The following is a 22,908-nucleotide window of genomic DNA, read 5'->3' as shown; positions in this document are numbered from 1 at the left end:
TTTCAGGAAGATCAGCCCAGCTGCAAACAATTAGTACTCCAGATGATGGAAGGACATGCTGTACTTACGATAATAATTCACATTTCGGACCCAATTATGGATTCCTTGTGATTCCAAGCCTGGGAGAGAAGGCACTGGTCTCTTTGCCAAGAAATCCTCAATGACAGACAATGTGGAAAGGCTTTGGCTGCAAGAGACAAAGAATTCCACTCAGAAGGACAAATGAAAGATTTTTAAAAATCCACAGTATAATTTGAATAGAAAAAAGGAGATCCTATTTACAAGTGCAAAAGCTAGTCTGCACTGGCACCTTACAATACACAATGTTCTATTTCACATAATTTAACAAACACACTTCTCATCTGCAACACATGCATGAGGCATAGGCAGGAATCCAAGGCTCTTTATTTTTAAAACATATTTGAAAGAATGTTGAAAATAGACAATGTTATGCTATCAATTGAGGACAGAACAAACAGTGGATGGATTCAGACTTTCAGCACAATCCTAACAAAGTCTACTCAGAAGTAAGTTCTGCTAAATACTGCAGGGACTTATTCCAAGGGCAAGTGGGGTTAGGACTGCAGACATAGTTGGCTAACAAGTTCAAGGGAGTCATCTCTAGGAATAACTGAGCCTGGACCCAACCCAGTGGATCTGCCATATCAAAAAGCAGATTTAAATTAAATACTTCTCTTTTTGGTCAAAGGCAGCTTACAATAAAATCAGTATTAAAATTATCCTGCAGAACAACCAAAACATATTTGAATCTAAATCTTAATACCCGAAATCTAACAAGCTGGTTGAACTTGAGAAGAGAAGCTTCATCGTTTTATGAAAAACATAAAAAAGCAGGAATCCCTGGATAAAGAATGGGATGCCACAACCAAGAAGGCCCATTATACTTCAGACATCAAGAGCTTTTGCAACAGGGCCTCCTCAGAACACTGGGAAGAACATATGAGAATGGTGTTTCTAACAAATAACTAGGCATAGGTGATTTAGGGATGTAAACGTTAACATCAGCACATTGAATTATGCTTCAAAACCAAGTGACAACCAGCGTAGCTCTTTAAAGGACAGCAGTAATGTGGACACTTTCCTAGGCCCCGGAATGGCCAGGGTGCTGTAATTTCCAAGCATTCTTCACTGGCAGCCATGAAATTGTGAAGAAAACATACACAGAGAGCTAACTGTGTTCTGCAGTGGACTTTGTTGCCCAGAATTACTGAGAAACCTGCTTTAAGGTCTGTTTTTTTAAATAAACAGCTGGATTGGAGTCAATCATATTTAGTCACATTTAGCAAGACTCTACAGCAGTAACAAGATCTAAAGTACTGTAATTGCCCCGTACCTGAAGACTAATAATTTGTCACCAAGTTTCACACTCTCGTCCACAAGATGAAACAGCAACACCATCTTAGGGGAATTTTGCAAAACTCCTGTCTGGTAATCGCAAAGGATGTCTTTCGCCTGTGGGTAAAACGGGAACGTTCAGTACCATCATGAACAGAGTTTGCTGCTGTATGCCAGTTCACCAATTCACTATTTAATACTCCCTAACTTCCTAAACATGATCAGAAACCAAGGTAATGGGCGTAAAGGACATGTGAAAAGCACACTTTTTGTTCAGAAACAAATCTTTCACACAACATTATGTCACAAGTCATTCAAAAAGAGGCAAAACGTAATAATAATTGATCCCTTGACAGATAATTTAATATCCACCCTGTCTTTCACACCTGGGGATTATTAACATGAGATACCTCAACTAAAGTGGTGACTCACAACGGGGACAGACAGACACATGTATACTGTTATGTATTATTTCAGATCCAAGTACATATTGAATTGGATTAAGCATTTGAGAAGCAGCACACTGCTTCTCATTATTATGATTATTCCAGAAAATATTGGCAAAATTACCAGAACCAAACAGTGCACAGTAAAAGAGCCTGTTCCAACCTAAGAATCCTTCTTTACGCTTGAGGGAAAGGGAGGAAGGAATCAATCACATTGGAAGTTTTGATGCTAGTACTCACCCACTCATACGTTACAACCTGATTGGCTCTTTCCTGAAAGGGATTGAAGCCAATGCCCTGAATGTATTTGCTGTTGGTCGCTTCCCCAATTGGTGATGCCAAAGCATTGTTCTCCATTTTGACTTTCATCCCCTGTGACTGGCAGCGTGAATTGGTACCGGCCGTGCCAAGGTCATCCACATCCAGGTCCTGCTCATTAGCCAAATTTTCTTTTTGTAATGCTTCATATAGCACATCAGGGTGATTCCAGATCTGAAAGGAGATGGCAAGTTACTCTGCAACTATTTAGTCTAAAATACTTCAGGAATTCCATTTATTAATGTCTAGGTGGTTTAATTTCCTGGGACTTGTGACTATTTTTATTTATCTTTAGCCATATGTTGCTCTACTCAAGGGGCTGAGAATGGGAAAGGGCAATTCCATGAAAAGTCTGCGCCACCAAAGGGATTGCAGCCCAGGATCTTCTGCTTGCAAAGCAAGATGTTTGACCACTGAGCTTCTCGAAAGGAAGTGTGTCCAACATCTTCTCATGCTACTAATTAGTCTGTGGTCAGACAAAGAACTATAATCAAGACACTTCAAGCCAAACCACCGCAACACAAATCATTCTCACTCAGGAAATGTTCCATACTTCCCAGTACGAGCTTGGTCTCAAAAGGTGACAGCTGTGCTATTCAGTATCACCACAATGCTATAGAACATCAATACAATTCGTATGGAATTCCTGCCCTTTCCATGGACTCCACACAAAACATCAGTCTCTTTCCTGTTTAGACATACCTTGCAACAGACACAGAAAGCCTTGAGTGGATTCAGACCCAGCCAGCCACTGTTGCCTGCATCACGAAACCGGTTCATGAACTCAGTGTAAAGAGCCCGCTGGATCTTTGACAAGCGCACTAAGATGACATGCTCTTCCTTGTAGGGAAGCTGAACTTTCAGGACATTGTGCCCTCGCCTACAAAATCAGTCAAGAAAACGAAAGTCAGGAGAGGGAGTGCTCAGTCTGGAGTCTCTGCAGTGAACTTAAGGACAAAATGTAACTTCCCTGTTGTGCTACTGAGGAGGGAAAGCACAAATCACCTAACTTTATGTGTGATTTAGTAACGATAATGACAAGATATCAAGCATGAGAAACATACTTGTAATTTCCAGGGGGTTAAGTCTCTACTTGCCACAATGCTGTACCTCCACTGCTGGGAGATATTATGTCTCTGAGTGCCACCAGTTGCTGGGAATTGCAAGCAGAGAAAGCACTGTTGCACTCAGGTTCTGCTCCCTTGTTTCCCACAGGCATCTCGTTGGCCACTGTGAGAACAGGATGCTGGACTAGATGGGCCACTGGCCTGATCCAGCAGGGCCTTTCTTCGGTTATTTAGAGTCCTGTGGCATCACAAAGACTTCAAAATTCATCATGGTAGAAGCTGGGGGTTGCTAGCCTAGGCACTGTACCTGCCCCCTCCCCACAAAAAGCTTCTTTGTGGCCCTAAGTGCAACTCCCAAATTTGTCATTTTAAGAAAATGCTTTAATTAGCTCTTTTAAAAATATTGCCTGTTCCTATGTATTTCTTACTGTCATGTCATGATGGAAGAAGTCCTCTCCACTTTAAAAAAAATAATTATTATTTTAAAATGTGTTTAAACTATACTATACTATACTATAATTATGAATGTCCCATAGGTCCCCTGTTGTGATATACTGCTGCCAAATCATTTGTGTCCCTTCAAGTTCCCACCACAATTTCTAATTTTTAAAAATTGCTTTAACGTTCCAGCACAGGGGTCAGCAACAGGGGTCAGCCGTATACAGCCCATAAAGACTGTTTTATCGGCCCACAAGCCACCCACAAACTTAGCCGCCCGCTTGGCAAGTCCCCCATGCACTGCGCTAAACCAGCGCAGCACAGTGACTTGCCGAGTGGCACCGGAAATGGCATTTGCACACGCTCAGATACCAGAAATCGCGTCTGCACTTATCCAGATGCCAAAAATTGCTTCTGTGCAGGTGTGATTTTTGGCGTCTGGACATGCGCAGATGCCATTTCCGGCATTGCGCTGCGCCAGTCCGGCCCACAGACAATCTCCGTGGGAGTGATCCGGCCCATGACTGCTAAACTTTGCCGACCCCTGTTCCAGCAGGTTCCCTGCTGTGATTCTATAATACAAAAAGGGGGTGTTGACACACACCCTCACAAACAAAAAATGTTATTTTTTTTTTAAAAAAATATTATTGACCATTGCCACTTTTACTCTTTGGTCACATCCATTTTGACATGCAGCATGGGTCAATCCTCCACTCAAAAAGGGTTAGCCGCCCCTGAAATAAGCATGAACGAATGAAATAGACTGTAAGCCATAAAAGCTTATGCAATAATAAATTTGTACGTCTGTAGGGAACCACAAGATGCTTTGTTGTTTAAGCTCATTGATGGAAGTGGACAATTGTTTTTCTTAGGCCACTGCAAGATTGGAGCCGTGCCTCTGGGTTTGTTACCAAGGAAGTATAACTTCCCAATTGGAAATTTGAGTAAATATGTAATCTATAGCAATATACAACTCAAAGTGAACTTGCAATTGTCAGATCTTTGTAAATTACATTCATAGGCTTGGATGGAAAATGTTACACAAGCAGGCTGCTATTCACAACATTGCACTAGATTTAATAGCACGTACATCAAAATGATGTTGCTGGAGCAGTCTTCCACGTGTGGCACATTGCACCAAACTTAAAAGTGGAAAACTCAAGAATCATGTCTCAACTCACAAATGAAATTCAACAATTTGTTAAAATGCCAACTCAAAAAAACCATGGTCAACCTTCAAAATAATTTGTTTCTAATTCTGACAGAGCATCATTTCTCTGACGATGGTAGGTTCCAACCCAGCAGACATTGCTCTTTAGCTGATCACAATAGGTTTGTTTTCAGGTCCAAAAGCCCAATTTACTGAACTGACTCGCAGTACTCAACAACGTGGCTCAGCACAAGGCTCAAAAGAATTGTTGAAAAAAACTAAGGTGCTGGCAATCTGATGTGGCCTCACCTTTGTACAAAGCCCTCCAGCAGGCTGTGCAGGACGTGACTGCGATACCTCATGAGGCGAACATCCTGAGGGGTGCTATCAATACACTGTCCATTCAGGATGGGGCGCTCAAACATGTTACTGAACTCCTGCCGGGTACCAAGAAAGTCAGGACGGACAAAGTCCACCATACACCAATACTCAATTAGGTTGTTCTGCAGAGGGTAGCCAGTGAGTACCACCCGTCGCCGAGATCGGATGCTCTTCAAGGCCTGAGAGGTGCTAGCATGGCAATTCTTTATCCGATGTCCCTCATCACAGATGACCACATCTGGTCCAGGGCGGGACAAAGCTTTCTCAATTCCTGAATGGGGGGAAAAACAACACAGGAAGCTGTTGTTCACAATTCTTGATTTAATGCAAAAAAAAAAATAAAAAAATGAAAAAGCCAGTGAAGGAAAATGTATAGGTCAGAAAACATGAATGGATTGTAGTGGTCGCCATTCCAATCTGATGGAGGACACTGGTGACAGAAGGACACTGAAACCTTCTTCAGTGGCTGAGGCGATGATTACCACGGCTCTTGTTTAAAATTCCCAGTGAAACATTTCATAGAACACATGTCCATTCAATCCCTGTTAGAGATAAATATAATAGGGCCTCTGTTTCTAAACAATTTTTGGTCAATAATTTTCCCTGTGTCCACATATTAGTAAAAATAACTAAGGACTGCATGTTTTAAAATGAAAGTAAAATTAAGAGTTTTAAAATACAAAAGCCTCTGAACCTTTTAAAAGCTCCTGCTGACGATCCTCTTCATCCAAATCTATAATGACAGGGCCAGTCTGTTTTTTGCTTTTTTTCTTTCTGCCCGTGGCAAAGGATTTCTTCAATGAAAGGAGACGATACATCTCATAACCCATCAGCAACACGCCACCATCAGTCACCCAATCAGTCACCACTTTGGCACGAGCTGCTGTGGTCCTGTAGAGAAAAACAAAACAAAACGTACCAATAAGAAGGAAAACTGCGCTGGTGCTTCTGAAACAGGTGAATTCAACAAAAGACAGGTGTGTGCTGAAAGCATGTAAAGCAGTGGCTCTCAAATGTTGTCATAGCGAGTCCCAACATCACTTAAGCATCCTGAAGTTTCATAAATAAACAGTGAGAAAGTTCACCGACAGTTCTGTTTGCTACAGATAGTATTAGGGAGGTAATGCCAAACCAATGCTAAAGAAAGAGGGCAAAGCTATATGATCATATTGTGCTTAAGGCATGGACCCTAATCATACAAACAGCAGCCATTTCAGAAAAATTAAAGGATGACCTGTTTTTCCCTGCCACTGACAGCCACACACAGGGTGGGACAATTTACTTTTCCTGCTGCACAAACTGGAGACTGGTTGTGGCTTAGTCTGTTGCTTCTTAATGCCATTCAAAGTGCCATAGGAAGGGTGCGGAAATAATTTGCACAGCTCAGCCTGCCTGCAACTCCTTTAGATAAGCTAATGGTACAGTTTGGGACAAGAAAGCATTTATTAGGATCAGAAAACAGTGAGTATATACTGCAAATGAGGAATTGTTCTGCTAGAATTGAGGTGATTGACACAGATATTTAGGATCTGAACAAACAGAAAAATTATTTTACAGTAGGGAGCAAATTATAGTGTTTATTCCATAAGATAACTGCCATAGAACTGTTTTATGCCAACAGGTCCATGCAGTTGCCGGGTCAAAATATGGCCGATGAAGCGCAACTATTGGCAAGGGTTAGTCTCCATGAACATATGGCACTCGTGCTCAAGCACATTAATGTCTTCCAATTAATTTATGTTTGCATAAAGTTGCTGGTGCAGGATATCTGTGGAATTATGTTCTCTCTGTATACTAAGATCATCCAAAGAAGTTCCCATAAAGCCAATCAGTTTCAGTTTTCAGGAGGCAAGTTAAGACAGCAGAGTTTTGGAAAACATTTAAGAGTATAGTAAACCCTCTGGTTACAGATTTAATTCGTTCCGGGGATCCATGCGCACCCCGAAAAATCCATAACCAGATGCGCCGCTTCTGCACATAGCGTGATAGAGCGTTTCTGCGCATGCATACGTGGTGAAACCCAGAAGAATACACTTCCGGGTTTGCCGCGTTCATAACCTGAAAGTTACGTATCCAAAGCGGTATGTAACCAGAGGGTCCCCTGTCATGTGCGACACCGACATTTTGTTTAGAAATGCCTATCTGAAAACACAGATGTTGATGTGTTTTAATTGCTTTTTAGTCCAATATTAAATTTCAACATCTTTTAAATGGTTTTAATTACTTATTTATAACTTTGCTACTGATAATTTAAAAATTTCTTATAAGCTGCTTACAATCAAGTGAAATATACATTATGCTAACTAAAATAATGTGCCTATAAGCCCTATGGTGATGGTTTAATGAAAGGTGCTTTTCTGATTTTGCCTGTTATATTTACTGCTATATTAATTTTTATCAGCCATTTTGCATACAAAGGTTTATTTATGCAATTTTGTTCACTTTTGCAAGCTGCTTTGAAGACCTTCAAGGGCCAAAAGGCAGGGTATAAACTGCAGAAACAGCTCTACACAACACCTGTGTAAGGGTATTAATTGCACTTACTTGTGTTCATCATTCAAGATATGGACTTTGAAGGTACGAGGCTGAATCTCTTTTGGATCATAGTCAGCAGGAAGGGCTTCTGGTGCTGGAAGCCACATGTTGAACTCTGCTAGCCAGTTTTGAAGAGTGTTTACCTGTAAGAAAAGAGGGTGATGGGAAGTGTGAGACACACCAGTTAGGATTCTGAAGCCAAGACCACAGAACACTGAGCATTCAAGGACAAAACCAGCTTTTCAGGTTTAAGTTCATGTGAGTATTTATTCACATGTAACACTCAACTGGTTTTTAAAGGATGTAACAAATACAAGTCTTCTCAAGTAAGTGTGTGTGTGTGTGTGTGTGTGTGTGAGAGAGAGAGAGAGAGAGAGAGAGAGAGAGAGTGTGTTGTGGCAGTAAAGGGGGAGGGGACAGCTAAGGAAGACTGCATGGTATCTCCTGCATCTGCTCCTCAGAGCAAGAACTGAGCCTCTCTATATAGTAATAGTAATTATTATTATTATTATTATTATTATTATTATTATTATTTATTTGTACCCTGCCCATCTGGCTGGGTTTCCCCAGCCACTCTGGGCGGCTTCCAACAGAGATTAAAATACATGAAAATCCTAAAATGGGTATAATTAAGTGGTGGGAAATGGAAGCCAAGAGACATCAGAGCCTGCTCTCAGTTTTGAAAGGCCCTTCCTCATAGAATCATAGAGTTGGAAAAGACCACAAGGGCCATCCAGTCCAACCCCCTGCCAAGCAGGAAACACCATCAAAGCATTCCTGACAGATGGCTGTCAAGCCTCTGCTTAAAGACCTCCAAAGAAGGGAGACTCCACCACACTCCTTGGTAGCAAATCCCACTGCCGAACAGCTCTCACTGTCAGGAAGTTTTTCCTAATGTTTAGGTGGAATCTTCTTTCTTGTAGTTTGAATCCATTGCTCCGTGTCCGCTTCTCTGGAGCAGCAGAAAACAACCTTTCACCCTCCTCTATATGACATCCTTTTATATATTTGAACATGGCTATCATATCACCCCTTAACCTTCTCTTCCAGGCTAAACATACCCAGCTCCCTAAGCCGTTCCTCATAAGCCGTTCCTCCTCCCTACCCCCTCCAACACCCACACAAACAAAACCGACACACTCTTCTGCCCAGTCTACTTACGGGTACAATGGCCAAGACAGTCTTTGCCTCAATGTGCCGGAAAAGTACATCCAAAAAAGAGATGACCTGGAGGGTCTTGCCCAGCCCCATGCTATGAGCTAAGATACAGCCAAACCCACTGCTGGTTTTAAATCTTTCCAAGGATTCCACCAGATTATCATACAGGAAGCGGATACCACCAATCTAGAAAGAGTAACAAACAATGCCAAAGAGATTATGGGTGGGAACGCAAAAAAACCTGCTATGCTGGATAAGCATTTCGTCACGTACATATGCAACAGTACAAGGGCTGAGATTTATCAGTGCATGTTACACCAAAGTACAGCTTCTGAAAAGAAAGTCGCTGAAGTCCTTTTTATGTCCAGACTGAAGATCTCCAGTACCTGGTGTGGTTTTACAGCTCGTGCAAGTTGAGGAGCCAGGTAAATGTCTTCTTCATTTGGTGGGTGGTTTATGTTGACAATTACTTGTCCTGAAGCATCTAACTGGTTTAGAGCATCGTTCACGTGAGCGCCACTGCTCTCCTCAGTAGCATCTTCATCCCCTTCATTGCCAGAGTCACTGCTGTCCACAATCTGAAGGGATTCATCTTCTCCTGAACTTAATTCTATCACTTCTGTAAAACAACCAGATGTGGGAGATTAGCACCTCCATCGTATTTTTATCTCAGTTGTAATGTACATATTGAACTATCTACTGCTGTGCCTTCATTTCCTCTTCTCTCTATGGTAGAAAACTAAGCAAAGTGATAAATTATGAAGGTTAAAAAAATGTAACTAATCATGCTGACAAACTTAGTGCAGGCATATCCAGTAACTGAATATTAAACTATTTTGCTTTTTTTCATTTTGCTTTATTTTCAACTAGAGGGAGAGAAATGAGGAAAAAAAGAAAATGAAGACACATGAACAATGCTTTCATGAAATAATTGCAGAGTACATGGAGAGATCAAGTAAAAGACAAAGTGTAATTTTCATGTCAGTCATTTTACAGATGCAAAAATCAGAAATTGATATCCATCTACAAATCAATCTATTCATTGATATATTGTGATGCTGCGCAATTTGAAGTTGGTCTCCTCTCTACTGCCACACAGGCCTGGATCAGAATCTTTAACTTTTGGCTCTTGTTTAATTTCATCCCTACTGGATTGCTTCCCGCTTGATTCACACGAAAGCAGTTCGATGAAAGACATCAATTTAAGGTTATGCTTTCTTGGTTATTCACAACAACCAAGTTTAGGTCTCAGAAAAGCAAAATACCTATTGAGGCAATGCCAGTTTGATACTGAATGGAACAATTTGTCTGCAATGAGAAAACTATGTCCCTCGTATGACTGTTTTTCAACTAGCCTCCGATACAATGGTGGTTTATCTACAGGATCTAGTGATTCTGAAATATAGACCAGGTTTCCTCAACCTCGGCCCTCCAGATGTTTTGAGACTACAATTCCCATCATCCCTGACCACTGGTCCTGCTAGCTAGGGATCATGGGACTTGTAGGCCAAAAACATCTGGAGGGCCGAGGTTGAGGAAGCCTGATATAGACCTTTCTTGAGTGCATGACTAAATGTGCTTCTTTCAGCAGTATTTGACGATTGCTTTAAGAGAACTCCCTTCCATAACTGCATGTCCATGTGTTGATGGTAATACAGAAACATGCTATTTTGCTCTTAGTACAGAGACATATGTAAAGAATTAATTATCCCAGCACTATTATCTCAGCTGGGACATTCAGCTGAGATTCAGCTTATTTTTCCTTGCAAATCAAGGTAAGCTAGTGACAGCAAAATTTCTATCAAGTGACATTAAGATAAGGGCCACAACTATACAGAGTTTCAACTGTATACTTTCTAATTTTAATTTTGTTTAGAAATCGTACCTGTTCCATTTGTATTTGTATATATTTGTACAAATTGCAATGGCTGGTGCTTTTAAATTTACTATGGAAATTTTACCTATTAAATTGTGTTTATGTTTGCATTTTTGTACACAAATTGCAATGACTAGTTGCTTATGCAAATGAATACAAACCTACATACATATGCAACTATCAATTCTATAATATATTAAATTTATTCATCTATAAACTAGACTGGATTCAAACTACCCATGGGTGGCACTCTATTTACAGAGAGCTCTGCTGGAAGGGGATATGGGGATTTTCACCAATTCCCCCTTCTCAGTGTCCTCGTCCTCCCCCCAGCTTTTTAGAGGGCTGGGAGACTCTCTGGGACAGCATTAGAGGTAGGGCTGGGGCTGCATGGAGAAAGGGGATACAAAAATGTTGTTGGGCACAGTGAGAGAATGTCAAGTGACTACTATCTGTTCTTACCATCTTTAATGCTATGGAGTCTTCCTTTGGAGTCATCCTCACTGCCACTGCTGGTACTGTCTAAGCAGATGACGTCTTCAGATAATACTTGAGGGGAAAGCTGAGCAACCTCTGCAGTTCTTAAAGCAATCTCCTCTAAACCAAAACAGTAAACAATAATAAATAATACGAAACAACCCAGAGTGAGGAAATGAAACAAAAAACACCCACCTCATTTACTTACCTAAACACTACTGACTTAACTGTTTTGTTTTGTTTTTTGCTTACCCAAATTAGATTTGATATACAAAGTTGTTCTGAAATTAACACTGCTTTAACTTACATTTAACTTATAGCTAGTTCACTTAATATTGTTCTTTTAAAATAGACTGAATAAAATGTTTTTCTGCAATTCCAGAAAACCTTTTTAAAAAAGTAAAATTATAACTTACTCAAAATATTCTATGGTGCTTACTCCCAGGTAAGTGTGCAAATTACTGTGGCCTTAAAAATAACATTAAGCTGTTATTTAAGAACAAGAACAGGCAATTGCATAAAAAGCCTCTAATCTTTCAACTGCTAAAATCTTAAGTAGTAGTAAACACCCAAAAAAAGTTAATTACCGAGTACTTTAACGCTCTTTCCTCCTTCTCAGCATAACCTGAACTCACTCTGAATAGCTCTGCATTTGATGGTACCACAGGCCATTACTTTGACCACAGAGATTACAAATTCATCTTACATTAAAGATGAGGGTAATGAGCCCATCTTTTACTAACAGTAAGCCTTACTTAACATGAAAAATAGTTGTATAACATTTGACAATGCTAAGAAACCACAAGGACTGATGTACTGCAGCCATTCCTACAGTACTTGTGCAGGGGTTAAAATATCAAAGTAAAAAAGGTAAAAAGATAAAGGACCCCTGGATGGTTAAGTCCAATCAAACTTGACTATGGGGTCACGGCCGAGGGAGCTGGCATTTGTCCACAGACAGCTTTCCGGGTCATGTGGCCAGCATGACGAAACTGCTTCTGGCACAACAGGACACCGTGATGGAAGCCAGAGCGCACAGAAACGCCATTTACCTTCCCGCCACAGCAGTACCTATTTATCTGCTTGCACTGGCATGCTTTCGAACTGCTAGGTTGGCAGAAGCTGGGACAGAGCAACGGGAGCTCACTCCGTCGTGGGTATTTGAACTGCCAAACTTCCAATCGGCAAGCCAAAGAGGCTCAGTGGTTTAGACCACAGCACCCCCTGCATCCCTGGGTCAAAGGTAATCTATCAAATTCAGCCATCAAGCACAATCAGTGCCCGAAGGCCAGCCAAGCCTATTTTCACAGGGTGAGGCTAAAGGGAGGGGGTAGAAACCATGTATGCCACACTGTAATTGCCTTGGAAGGAAGGTGAGATATAAATGCAAGAGTTTATCGAAGCCTTCTTTAGAATGCAGAATGGTGCAGCAAGTTTAGCCTGTGGGGAGGACTGAAGATAGTACTTGTCTTCAGGTAGGTTTTTGGTTCAGAAGTAGTCACCATCATCACTGTTTACCTGGGAGAAACTCTAAGGGTACTGTGGGGATGCTGGCTTGATACTCCTTCCTTTGCTGCTCAAGTCGCTTCCTTCTTTCTAACTCCTCCTGCTGGGCTGCCTTTGTCACAGCTTCCAACTGGTCCTCCCGCAGTAGCTTCCTGAATGCACAGAGAACATATTACTCCAAAACAAAGTTTCTTTATGCAGCTTCTTTTAGCTTCATTTTACCAACTGGAATAAAAACAAACAAACTGGTGCACAGCTTTTTCAGAAGGAAAGTTACAGGAAGGCCCAAGAACACCACAGGTAGTATTTCAATAGAGACAATTCACTTACAGCTGCAGGGCAAGTGTTTAATTTTATACTAGGAAGGAGCTGGCATTGAAGAGATTAATATATCTGATTCTGAAAGTTTTAATTGAAAGGTTGGAGGAAATAAGTTGCTGGTAAGTATGTGCTGTACTACAGTGGCTTGAATCAAACTATGCATGCAAGTTAGCATATAAAGAAAATGGGTCACATTCACATGTCTTCAAGTTGCGAAGAGATACAAAACATTTTGTTTTAAAAATAAAAGGCTAATATAAATACCCCAAGTGGCTTGACATTTGAAGTATGGCATGGCTGCTAAAGGGGGAGGGGGGACCCCTCTGCTATAAATAAAGTTATCTAAAACAAGAGAGAAGTAGCATAGGACAGAGGGAAATTTTGGTGTTACCAGATATGGGCCACAGTCCTAATGCTCTCTACTATAAAGATTATTACATTGGTACTTGGTTTTAGAACAGCTTAAGTTTATGAACAACTTGGAAATAGAACACTGCAAACCCGGAAGTAGGTGTTCTGGTTTGTGAACTTTGCCTTGGAAGCTGAACATGTTCCGCTTCCTGCTGCGTGTGTTCCATTTGTAAATGAAGTCCCCCGCTGCTATTCAGAGGCTTCCTGATGAGTCTGTCGGCTGTTGAGTCCCAAGCACCAAGGCAACACAGAGGTGATATTTGGAGCTTTTGTTTTTGCTATTTTTTGTGTTTTTGTTTCTGTGGCTTTTTTGGTTTTTTTGACTGTGACTTGTTCTTTGTTTTATGGGACTGATTTGTGACTGTGGCTTGTGACTTGTTTTTGTGACTGTGTGGAACCCAGTTCAGCTACTGATTGATTGATTGATTGATTGATTGTATGGCTGCAGAAATGGATAAAAGCCCCCCCATCCAAACAATGACTATCATCAGTGCACGTAAGAAAAAATAATAATTTTAATTTTTACCATCTACAATATTGTCTTATTTATTTTATAGTACAGTACATTGATTATTGCTTTTATTTTATGGATCAATGGTTAGATAGTAAAATTCATGTTAAATTGCTGTTTTAGGGGTTGTTTTTAAAAGTCTGGAATGGATTAATCCATTTTGCATTACTTTCTATGGGAAAGCACACCTTCGTTTAGAAAGCTTTGGTTTTAGAACAGACTTCCGGAACGGATGAAGTTTGGGAACCAAGGTACCACTGCATATTGCTGTGGATAACACACTTGCTGGGGGAAAAGAATTGCAAAATAATTTTTTTAAGCATGTAATATGCTAATTAAAGCTCCAAAAGTGCTGTTGGTTCAAAGGAAGAAGCATCAGATTATGCCACTCTTTCATGGGATTCTGCAAGAACATTCTCAAGGAATCTAACATCAATCATCAATCATCGCTCTACCTAAATGCCTTCTAAATTTGTTTTTCAATATTCTCCTTGTAATAACCACCAAACCTGCAATCTTCCCCTTCAGTAGTGACATTTCATTTCCATTTTAGCATATGTCTACAGCTCTTGAACACACCATCCTAAGTTGGGTTCAAGGGACAGTAATAAACAACACTGATAATGACAATCTGGCAACTATTGCTCAAATCCTGTCCATATATTTAAAATATGCTGTTCACCTTATGTTCCTCCTCATGTGAGAAGGTTTCTGAGCCCTCTTCTTTTTGGTGTCCTCAGAGGCCAGGCTCTTGTGCTGATTCTGCAACAGTTTCTCTGCCTGTTCACTCTGAGATGAGGTAGTTGAAGTAGAGCGTTGCCATTCCCCATCTTCACCATGTTGAACAAGATCACTGCCAAACACCGCTTCATGGGACTGGTCTGAAACAAAGAAAGTTAGAGTAAGTTGTACAAAATCAACTATTTCTTTCTTTCTTTCCACATGTGCTAATTCAAACCAAGAAGCCAAGTACCTTATTGATCTTTATCAGTCCTTAAGATGCTGAAAAACCCAAGCTTCCAAACTTATTTTGTAGACACCCTCACTCACAAAAGAAACTGAATTCTGGCAATAGGTTGGACATTTCTGACAGCTTCCACATGGTCAAATGCCACTGGAGCAAAATGATACATATGTACCTATGTCTGTTGTTTGTATGTATGCACATATGCATACACACACACCACACATGGGTGGAACGGACATGATTACTATGCCACAGTTACCTCTTAAATAACCATGATATCCTGCCTGCTGAGGTTTTTTCTTTATTTTATAAACACATATTGCCGGAATGGTGTGGAGTTGAACAATGTCAGGAGTGGAGAACCTCCGGTCTGTGGGTCAAGCATGGCCTGCTAAGCCATTTCTGGGAAGCCACACAACATCATGTGTCAGGTGCTAAATAGGGCAGGACTTCAAAGGAACAATCAGAGGTTAAAGTGAGCTCCCAATTTGTTCCTTTGCTGGAGCAAGGCTTGCTCCCATCCATCCATCAGCTGATGGGCCATAGGAGAGAGGCTTCTTCAAGGAATAGGAAGTGGTTTTCACTGAATGGAACCAGAGGTTCAAAGAACAGCCCCTTGAAAGCCCCTTTCCAAGCAGCCTTGCATTACTCTTTAACACTCCATTTTTCAGAGGTTTAACAAACAGCATGGAAGTCAACACACAAAAGAATTTGAGTTTAAGGAGCAGGTGTCACTATGACATCAGGTGACTGACACCCACCTGCCAATTCGGGCCTGCCAGGGTTTGGGAAGACTAAGGTCTGGACAGAAAAGTTCCTCACCCTTAAACTACGTGGAAGCAGTTCCACTTCCATAAATGTTACATTTGAATGGTCACATGTGGACAACTGTCATGTGTTAAAATAGCAGGACAAAGTGGAGCTGCGTTTGTCAAGGGTTCACTGCATGCCGAAAATCTGTTTCATAAGCCAAAAAGCTGATTGCTTTGGACTCTCAGATTGTACCTAAGGACTCAGAACCCCTTCATATCATGGGAAAACATTTTAAATGAAATGTTCTAAGTGCAAACAGCACCTATTTGCTCTATAATTTTACATTCCCATAAGGAACAAGTACAGCTGAACCAAACCTGACCTCTCCTCTCCTCTCTCTTCTCTCTCTCTCACACACACACACACACAGAGAGAGAGAGAGAGAGAGAGAGAAACACACACACAGAGGAAGCAAAAGCTAGGTCATTCCTTGAACTTGATACATTTTCTAGTACAGACAAGGCCTTTAGGGAAGCATGCGGCAACGGGAAATGTCACAACAAACAAGCCCACAGATTGCACTCATTTACCCCAAGGAATCCCAGTACTGGGAAGAGAGTCTGGTTTCTAGGAAGTTATCAGACCAGAACTCTGCTACCCATGTTAAATAACATTTCTCTGGAATATTAAGTCAAAAAGTATGGTAATATTATACAAAGTGATTTTACACCCATGGCTTTTCCCTTTCATTCACAATTATATAACTAGATCAAAAGATTGGATAAAATAGGGCAACAGGAAGCAGCAATAGCAGCACACATGACCATATTCTGCAGAATGAGTCATTAAACCAATGACTTCCCCAGAGTCAAAAAACAAAGCCATAGTTCATGCAGAATTCTGAAGGGCTGAAGAATCCAGTATTGGAAGCAGACAGCTACAGCTAACACATATTCCCTTAACATATTTTATTTAATTAGTATTTTCAGAAATCAGAAATAGATAAAACCCTGGGACCCAGTAGAATATTTGTATTGGTAGTTCTGATCCTTTCTCCCAAGTGTGATAAAACAACAAACAACAACAACAACAACAATAACAATAACAACAATAATAAACAAAAGGCTATACCTACTTCTCACATGCACATCTCTTCTCTTCTGTGCAACCCTGCTACCCATGGCTCTACCAATTTCCTGTTAACCTGGAGTGGGATGAGGGAGCAATTGCCTTCTGTGATATCAACCTAACCAATGGGCAGCCACAACATGTCAGATGCATATGTGCATCTTTAACTACAGTGGTACCTCTGGTTAAGTACTTAATTCATTCCGGAGGTCCGTTCTTAACCTGAAACTGTTCTTAACCTGAAGCACCACTTGAGCTAATGGGAGCTCCCACTGCCGCCAGAGGTATTGCAGGTATTCTATTGCAGGTATAGGCCAAACCATGTAATACTAGCCCCTCCTGCAGCACCTTGATTGGTCGAGCCAGCAGTGCCAGGTGAACTCCAGGTGTGCTCTAGACCAGGCACATCCAACAGGTAGATCTTTATCTACTGGTAGATCACTGGACATCAGTGGTAGATCACTGATAGATCACGGTTGCTCTTCCCTCCCCCCCCCCCGGAAAAGCTCAACAACTTTGCCCTGAACCCCCCAAAACCATGGTTTTCCTCCTCCCTAAAACTAGCTCAACTACTTTGACCTGAACCCCCCCCCCCCAAAAAAAAACCAGGGGTAGATCACCGGCAGTTTTTAATTCTGTGAGTAGACCACAGTCTCTTTGGAGTTGGCCACCCCTGCTCTAGACTATCAATGAAAGCACTGTCAGTGAGTTCCACTTGCAAAGGAAACATCGGGAACCAACTTTAAACTCCCAATGGTTCCTTTGTAGCCATATCCTTACCTGCCCCTCCATCAGGTGTGGGGGTGGGTGGTTGTGGTTTGAGGGAAATGGCATTCTCGGTCACACTGTGACCTATGCCTGGCCTAATTAGACCCATGGACCAGAGGTTCCCACCCCTGCTCTGGAATGTGTGTCTGAACCCTCTGCAACTCAAAATTTATTTACCGGTATTATTTATTTACATCACTTGTATAAGACCTAATCAACCACACCCTCTGGGCGGCTAACAAGAAAAGTTAGAAACCATTTAAAAATAAATAAAAACTTGCACTAATAATAAACAGAATAAAGCCAGGCTCAGTACAAATCTAACTAAATCCAGCAAAAAGCAAAACATATGAACACATGTGAGATAAAGAAAAAAAAAACCAAGGCTCTTAAAATATTAAAATGCCTTGGAAATTTTAGAAAGGGCTTCGTGTCCTGCTGAAATGTCTGTTATACAGGAACCAGGAAAGATGCTCTGGGGAGGTCATTCCATATCTGGGAGGACGCTGTTGAAAAGGTCTCTAGTATCCACCTGCCATACTTCAGTTGGCAGGGGCACCCTGAGATGAATTTCACAGCCAGCAGATCAAACTGCAAAGGGTTTTCAACTTCTTTTCTAACCATCCAGTACTGCTTTAAATATCTCACTTGAAAAACATACCTGTCCACATCCATACCAACACAAAACAATTAGGCTGGTAGAGCATTGAGGGCAACAGATTTCTTGTCCATGGTTCACACAGTCCACTTTGGCTATAATACCATTAGCTACCATATCTTAAAACAGCAGCCCCAACATGTCAAAGTACCTAAGGTACTGGATGGACACACATAAGGGGCAGTAACATACTATGACTTAAGCAGGGATCAATAATAATTCAACTCCTGACTCAGACAAGTGCCCCAATATGAATTAGTGAAAAAGAGGAGTGGCAAGAGCAGAGACAACCATGGCATGCGTTTTAAGACAACCAACAGTGGGATTCCACAGTGAGAGGAATCAGACCCCAAACAGGGAATTTGGAATATTTATTAGCACAAATAGAGAGGTATTTTGTTGCCTGTATTACACCAACTGAGATAAGGCATTCTAACCTCCTGCACAACCAAAAAATAAAAACGTGTGCACAAAGTGGAAGGAACTTTCCCTAGAAGCTGCTCACCTCACAGTTGAGAACCCTAAGTTTAAAGAAGCTGTAAGTGATAAAATTCTCCTGTTGTGTGTCCATGCAAGCAGCTTTGCTAGTTGCCATAGGAATGTAATTTACCTAAAAAGAGGAGGAAAATTGCTCTGCACAATTAAATGAAGAAGTTGGGCGTTACCAGAAGGAGAAAAATCCATTTCCTACAACATCTCCTGCAATATGCAAATGTATGAAAATCCCTGTATTGAACAAAATGCAGACCAGAAATTAGGAGAACTTGAATTGCTCCAGTGACAAATTCTTTGCAAAAACAAGAAGAAAAGAGAAACCCAATTCACTACTGACCAAAGATGTGAAAACAACGCAAGTGTGACTCTTCTAGGTTCTATCTGCCCAAACAAAATAATCAAATAAATTCACCTCTCACTAAGGATGGGAAGGGAGACGGTCCCTGTGCCAGACACTAGAAGTGCCAAGTCTGAAAACCTCTGAAGCTTTTATCAAGCCAGCTAATTAAAGAGCAGTCTCAAGCCTTCTGGCAGTTCAGTAGCTTTAGGTCCCTCCCACTCTGGAAAGGCCTAACAAAGAACTAATTACATAATGATTACATAAGATGACACACCTACAAAGTCCAAATGCACTGACAGAGCTACTCTTTCCGATTATCATAGAAGGCAATAGGACCCAGATGTATTACTCCTCTGTATGTGAAATCAGAGCACCATCCTCAACAACCTCTCATACAGAAAAGGAGTTCTAGGATTCAGAACAGGTACACTGCTTTTGCCTACACTTATCGTCTCACTGTCACTTCACTTCCTTTTTGCCAATTATTGTCTTCTCATTTTCATTCCCACTCTTGTCAGACTTCCACTTGCTTCCACAACTGTCAAGAGACATTGTCTGTTAATGCTACTTTTTACGACTCTTGATTCCTACACAGAAGAGCAGCATGTGCATTTTTCAAGACTTAGCCAAGAATGAATCCAAGGGGAAATAATAGCTAAAGTAAGATGGCGAGGGAAGAGGCAACACCAAAAAAATGCAGGAAGCCCACATTTAAAAAGCAGCAGCAGCAGCAGCATACACTCAGAAATCTGGAACATCTAAAGGCCAACCTCAGTGACAGGCAATTTATCTTCTAACTCCAAGATTATGCAAGCCAACGAAGGCACCAAATACTCACGAGCTCTTATTCTGGCCTCACTGCTGTGCAGAGTTAAGAGGCCTGAATTACATAAACACTAAAGAGCACTTATATAAGCTTTTATGAACGTGTCTCTAAATAACAACACTCACAAACCAAAAGAAGAACCCAGGTAGCTGATCTTACTAAGTGTTAATCATATATACACAATATGGACCAGGGCAACAGAAGAGAACATTATCCTCATCGTTTTTAGCCAGCACTACACCTTTTCGGCTCAGCATTAGGAAACATGTTTAACAATCTGCAAAACTAATTTTTATTCTCAGCTACAGCACAAACATTCTGGGATATTGTTGAATGCAGTGTGCTTAGTTACTTGTCTGCAAAGAGATCTGAAAGCCTCATGTGGCAGGAGAGAGATAAATGGGGGGGGGACGACGACATTATTCTGCTACCCTACTAAAAGAAACAAAAACACTTCGACCTTTCCTACTACTATCTAAATATCTAAGCTCCCCCCCCCCAAAAGAAACCCTGTCACACATACATGCCTGAATTGGGTAATTAAGTCATCAGTAAAATATCAGAAGTCTGGAAATTTCCACTTTCAAATTTATAGCAATTAATTTGCAAACTGACATTTCTGCTTCAGTCATCTCACTCCTCTACTAGCAGAGATAGGGTCATAGTGACCTAGAATATTTTTCAAGGCCTTCTCTGCTAGGGAATTTCAATAAGCGATTACTTTCATCGATACACGGGAAGAATAAGAAACTGTACTTTCTGGCTGTTAGGTAGTTTTCCAATTACCCAGGCTATTTCCCCCTCCCTCAAAACAGCAAAGTGCTATGAAAGGACCTGTTTTGCCTGAAGCACTTTCCAATCTTCTCTCATATTAGAAGCCACAAGCATTCAGTTGGAGCTTACTGCCCTCTACAAATAGAGTATTTATTCCAAGTGCTAAAATAGTGTGCACCTAAACTAGAAACATTCTGGCTCCTGTAGCCACATGTTTGTAGATGCCTCCTTTGCTGCATTAGTGCAGATGCTCATTATTATTTCTCTAGATCAACTAATATTCAGGGTCTGAAGGAAGGAGACCGAACTGTGAGGGGGGAGGTATTTGTATTATGCAATGGTACATAAGCTTTCGTTTTCAGTAGGCAGTTGTTAAAGTCATAGTATTAGTTTTATACTAGATTTTTCAGGGTGGTTAAGGCAAAGAGGGCCTCTTGGGGCTTTGGCGAATGTGCAGCACTAAGATGGGGAAAAGACCCTCTATTTCACAATCACACTTTGCCCCCAAACCAAGGAATCTGACACTTGACAACTGAGAGAGCTGCGTGAAAGATAACACCAAGCAGAAGTCCCTTGGTTATCAAGTGCCCCATTTTCACATTTTAATGGTGAAAATTGGGTAATGTGACTCTGAAATCACTAAATCCCAGCATTATTCTTTAAACTACTTGCAGTTTCTAGGTGGAATTTGAGCTGCAATTTATTTGATGTTCTGTCTGCACAAGCATATCAACTTGCCAGGTGGCATGATCACCCCTCCCCTTTGCTGTTCTGAGGGCTCTCCCAACCCCAAAATTCAGGGGGGCACAGAGGGGTAGAAGAGGGGGAAGCCCCATTGTGCAAGCAGAAGTCATCGCACAGGGTTTGCACTGATAGGTCTGTTGGGTGAATCCTGCCCTTTGTTAAGGGCAAAGATTACAATATTACAGCTTTGCAGTTAACCATTCACATAATGTTTCTTTGTGGGGAGATATCGCTACTTAAGTCCCTCTGTTATACCCATGTCCAGCGCATATCATTACAATCACCATACGTAAGCATCTATAAATTACTCTATGTGGTAAGACATTTTTGCAGTGTGGAAAAATGTAGCCAGTAATTAAGCTTTGAGCTGCTACAAAAAAACTACACAGGAGCCACCACATGGGAACATGCTATTGTGTGGAACAATCTTCAAATAACATGCATAACCTTTCAATTGTAGCCAGAGGTGTGATAAACAATGCATCAAAGGCATATGAAAACAGGGAAGTTTTCGTGATTGGTGAAATATTTGTAGGTAATGTTATCATTGAATGTTATCATTAGCATTTTACGCTTCTGACAGTTTGAGAAACTAAGGCACTATGCCCAACTGATGTCTTGTAAGACCACAAAGCCAGCATAAAGTTTGAAGAACCATGACTTTGCTTCCACCCCACCCCACTTTATACTAAAAACACCAGATCAAGCTTTCTTTTTCCCTTTCTTCTTTTCTTTACAGGGTGCTTCCCAAGGGGATGCGAGTAAGGGAAAGAAATAACTAACTTAATTGCCATTTTCTGCTTCAAAATCAGTGAGAATTCCTCTGAAGTTAGCAAGAAAGGCTAGCTTTCAGAGGAAGATAATGAACATACTTTGGCTTCCTAACCTACATAACAAGTGGCAGGAAACCCCCCCTCCCCACTTCAAACAATAATGAATGCTTTCCTAGATCAAGGTTTTCACTGTGCAAGTTTAAAACAAAACAAAACAAAAACAGTATTTGAAACAACCCTGGGTTAATTTTCCAAAAAGCAACAACAGAAAAAACAAATGAACACCATAACGGCATTCATGTCTTTTTCTGCACTGTCTCCTCCCCTCCATCAGGAACATAGGTGGTTTAATGTTTTTCTTAATTTATCAAGTGAGTTTCTTTAAAGTCTGCAATTTCAGGATGGTTCCAGCAAAGAAATATTTAAGGCAACAATTCACTACTTCACCACATGGTGGAACAACAAAAGTTTGCAATACAATTTGCAGATCCCCAAACAAGGTACCAGATTTGTTGCCCAGGCCAGCTAACTAAATCAATGTCCCTTATTCTACTGTACCGCAGTCCCACAAAATATTGTGGGTGTTCAAACTACTAGACACTACAGCCAAGTATTCCTCTTTATAAAAGGAAGCTGATAGCAGAAGATAGTGAGGGGTGGTGTTAACACTTAGATTATATTTCATGAAAGCTGTATAGTGAACCTGATTAATCAATAAAGATTTTTAAGAT

The 22,908-nt window shown here is 40.9% G+C and overlaps 1 protein-coding gene across 3 annotated transcripts in view; it reads right to left on the bottom strand.

Annotated features, from left to right (window-relative positions):
- The window catches only part of RAD54L2 (RAD54 like 2), a 57,271-nt gene that overhangs the window by 13,024 nt on the left and 21,339 nt on the right, over window positions 1–22,908 (bottom strand). For all 3 annotated transcript variants that reach the window (XM_033140637.1, XM_033140639.1, XM_033140638.1), the window contains exons 3-14: window positions 14,634–14,832; window positions 12,721–12,860; window positions 11,188–11,322; window positions 9,236–9,468; window positions 8,853–9,035; window positions 7,701–7,834; window positions 5,851–6,047; window positions 5,085–5,427; window positions 2,823–3,000; window positions 2,043–2,294; window positions 1,355–1,473; window positions 69–187 (exon numbers count right to left, since the gene is read on the bottom strand). In XM_033140637.1, coding sequence (XP_032996528.1) covers window positions 69–187; window positions 1,355–1,473; window positions 2,043–2,294; window positions 2,823–3,000; window positions 5,085–5,427; window positions 5,851–6,047; window positions 7,701–7,834; window positions 8,853–9,035; window positions 9,236–9,468; window positions 11,188–11,322; window positions 12,721–12,860; window positions 14,634–14,832 — 2,232 coding nt within the window. The remainder of the gene's footprint in view (window positions 1–68; window positions 188–1,354; window positions 1,474–2,042; window positions 2,295–2,822; window positions 3,001–5,084; window positions 5,428–5,850; window positions 6,048–7,700; window positions 7,835–8,852; window positions 9,036–9,235; window positions 9,469–11,187; window positions 11,323–12,720; window positions 12,861–14,633; window positions 14,833–22,908) is intronic.

The sequence above is a fragment of the Lacerta agilis genome, chromosome 2 (genome assembly GCF_009819535.1).
Source record: "Lacerta agilis isolate rLacAgi1 chromosome 2, rLacAgi1.pri, whole genome shotgun sequence".
NCBI lineage: Eukaryota > Metazoa > Chordata > Lepidosauria > Squamata > Lacertidae > Lacerta > Lacerta agilis.
The sequence above is the reverse complement of the archived record's forward strand: the minus strand, read 5'-3'. Positions and strand labels throughout refer to the sequence as shown.